Source organism: Pteropus alecto, unplaced genomic scaffold (genome assembly GCF_000325575.1).
Source record: "Pteropus alecto unplaced genomic scaffold, ASM32557v1 scaffold320, whole genome shotgun sequence".
In the NCBI taxonomy this organism is placed as follows: Eukaryota; Metazoa; Chordata; class Mammalia; order Chiroptera; family Pteropodidae; genus Pteropus; species Pteropus alecto.
Window position 1 is genome coordinate 478,116 of NW_006429963.1, and position 3,015 is coordinate 481,130.

General features: G+C 61.9%; 1 protein-coding gene across 1 annotated transcript in view; it reads left to right on the forward strand.

Moving 5' to 3' along the window:
* Nucleotides 1-3,015, forward strand: part of PTPRN2 (protein tyrosine phosphatase, receptor type N2) — a 299,480-nt gene that overhangs the window by 97,618 nt on the left and 198,847 nt on the right. The window contains exon 10 of the mRNA XM_025044908.1: nt 1,402-1,481. Coding sequence (XP_024900676.1) covers nt 1,402-1,481 — 80 coding nt within the window. The remainder of the gene's footprint in view (nt 1-1,401; nt 1,482-3,015) is intronic.

Sequence of the window (3,015 nt, forward strand, 5' to 3'; positions counted from 1 at the left end):
GCCCCCGGTGTGCCTGCCTGGGGGGCGGCGTGGTGGCACCTGCTCGGCAGAGGACGGGGGGACCGCACGTGGGTGTGGCACTTCGGCCGCACGCGGGGCCCCCGTCTGGCTGTAAGTGATGTGATTCCGGTAGCCGAAGGCACGCACGCTGATGGTTCCACCGCCCGAGCAAGGAGCCCCGAGCCCCTGGACCGGGGAGGACTTGACCTTCAGAGCCCGTCCACGATGTGTGGGACCCTGCAGTGGTCACAGCAGGGACAGCTCCGCCGCCAGACACGGGGACAGTTCTGGGCCCTGTGAAGTCTGCTCTGAGGGAGGCCAGGAGCTCTGCATCTGCCGGACGCCAGCCGCGGCTGTGCACCCCATTCTCTGAGGGGAGAGAAGACGGGGCGCGAGGCGGGGGCCGTCGTGCGGCTGAGCCCAGAGGCAGGTGCCCCTCCCCACCCCCCGTGACGCGTTTGCTTCTCGTTTCGTCTTGGTGCGATTCGTCCTCGATATTCTAGCTGACGCTCAGGAATCGGAGCGAGGGGCCCTCTCCGTGCTGTTTGCAGGAGAGCGAGGCTTGGGGTGGGGCGTCTGGGGACGGAGTCTGAGGGGTGCAGAGGGGAAGCAGGCGCTCCGGAGGGACCCAGCCCAGCGTCCTCCGGCCTTCGCCCGCCCGAGCCCGCCCTTGCTCCGTCTCGTCCCTCTGAGGGCCTTTCCCGGAGAGGACGTGTGGGGGGGTCGTCCTGCGAGGAGCCCGTGGCTGTCCGTGGGCGCCGGGCGCCGCCTGTAAGAGCCGACCCTGAGCTCCTGCTCCACCTGGCGACTGCGGGCACGTGATGGACGGTTTCTAAAGTACGTGAGGCCTTCAGACGAGTCAAGTTGTTAGAAAACGATAGTTTTCAAAATCATGTTCGATATAGTATTTAAACAGCTCTGAAAACTTTTGTGCATTTCTGTCTGCCAATTCCCTGCCAGTTATTTTTATAGTGAATGGTTCTTAATAACTTTGATAAGTTTTTAAATGGTTCCTGTCAAGAAGATTTTTAATATACCGCTCTCTTTCCTTCCTGCTTTGATTCATTCTGCTCCCTTGGGAGAAAAAGGAGAAAGCAGAAAATCTGTTTTCATAACCATTTTTTTTCCTGCAAGATATCTGCTTGTTATTGTCGGGCTGTCGGGGGGATTTGAGGTCTTATGAGCGCACCGCCCTGCGGGTTTGGAAAGCAAAGCCTGTCAGGAGACCTAGTGGGAAGCGGAAAGGGTCCCAGCGTCAAGAACAGAGTCCCCCGGGGTGCCCCGGTGTGTGTGTCCGGTGAGTGTGTCCGGTGGGTGTGTCCGTGTGGTCCACACGCCTGAGGAGAGGTGGCGCCGTGTGCCCAGCTGGCCCTGAACACCTTTCTCGATTGTCTCTTGCAGTGTCCTAGGGCCAGCCGTGACCTTCAGAGTGAGCGCCAATGTCCAGAACGTGACAACTGCGGATGTGGCAAAGGCAGCAGGTAAGGCTGTTCCTACACGCGCATGCACACACCCTACAGGCGGGTGGGAAGGGCGGCCTCCCTGTACCCCAGCTTTATGGGGGTGACGGTGAGGGAGCAGCACAGTGCCCGGGGCTGTGCCGGGCTATGGGGCGTGGCCGGGCGGACAGCCACACCCTCCCTCCAGGGTCAAGGTCAAGTGTGCAGGGGCAGTGGCCAGGGTCCGCGGCAGCGGGTGAGGACGTAACAAATGCGGGTTCGCTCCCCGCTTGCCCTGAGGACCCCTTACGAGCACCGGCTCCCCTTCGGCCGTCACCGAGCGAGACAGCAGAAGCCAGCAGCTTGGTCATGGTCTCGGTGTAGAGTCCAGCTGCTGGTCGGGCCCACACACGCCCTGGGCCTGCTGAGCGGTCCCCGTTACGTGACTGGCGTTTGTCACCGAGTAGAAAGCACGAAGCTCAGCCGACCGGGGTCTCAGCGCACAGAGTGCTGCTGGAGACAGTTTGCGGCATCCTCAACGACGTCGTACGGTCGTCTGCCCCGTGAGGGGACGTGGCCGGCGTCCCGGAGCCTGCCTGCGCTGATGCTCGGCACGGGGGCGCCGCTCGGCGGTTAGGGCTCTCGTGCGCGGTCGTCGTCTGTGAGGGACGCGTCAGCCAGCGCCGTCGTTGCTAACACAGGAAGGAGCTAGTTCTGATGACCTCCACTCCCTTTCCCCCAAATGTGAAACGCAGCAGAACGTTCTGGCTGAGTCACGGACTCGAATGTCTAGTTCTCGTGACTGGAGCTGTGACTGGATCGGCGCCCGCGAACCAGTTTCTCTTTGCCGCGACGGTAGATGCCCCGTTAATGGCTCAGCTGGCTGCGGTGGGGCTCCCCTAGCTGGGCGTCCCGGCGTCCCCGGTGACCACCCTTACTCGCTGACGGTGGGGACTCGGGGGCCAGGTGCTTGGGGTCGGAGAACGCGTTGCCAAGTGTACCTCGCTCTGGAACCCTGGTGGCCCTAAGCTCTGCGGAGAGTGGCCGCCCCAGGCTCCGCGTGACTGCGCCTTTCGTCGTGAGGTGGGGCCCGGGCACGTCTCGCAAAGTCGCGAAGCATCGTTAGGCAGCCGAGCTGCTTCCTGTGGTCCCCGGGGGAGAAGTTGGCGCCTGTCACTAAACACCTGCCCTGCGGAGGAGTGGGGTCCGTGTGGGCGGCTCCAGCCCCGGGGCCATGGGCTCCCTCCCATCCTCAGCGTCCGTCTGACCGTCCCGACTCCCCAGCATAGGTGATAATCAAGCATATTTAAGCCCAAATCAGTGTCACATTTTCACACAGAAACGCACCGACCATGGTTCCGCCCCGGCAGACCCTCCGGTGTGCGAGTCTCGGAGCTTGTTGGACCTGGGGGCGCTGCGGACGGACCGAAACGCAGCCAAGTCTTCTCATCTTCTTGGTCATGACAGCGCACTCGCCGACGGTGGCCTGTCATCGATTTCATTGCTTTCTGGGGAAAATGAGGTTGATTATTTGAAATCTCATTCCTTGGTCATTTTAGCTTCGTTCATTTTACGC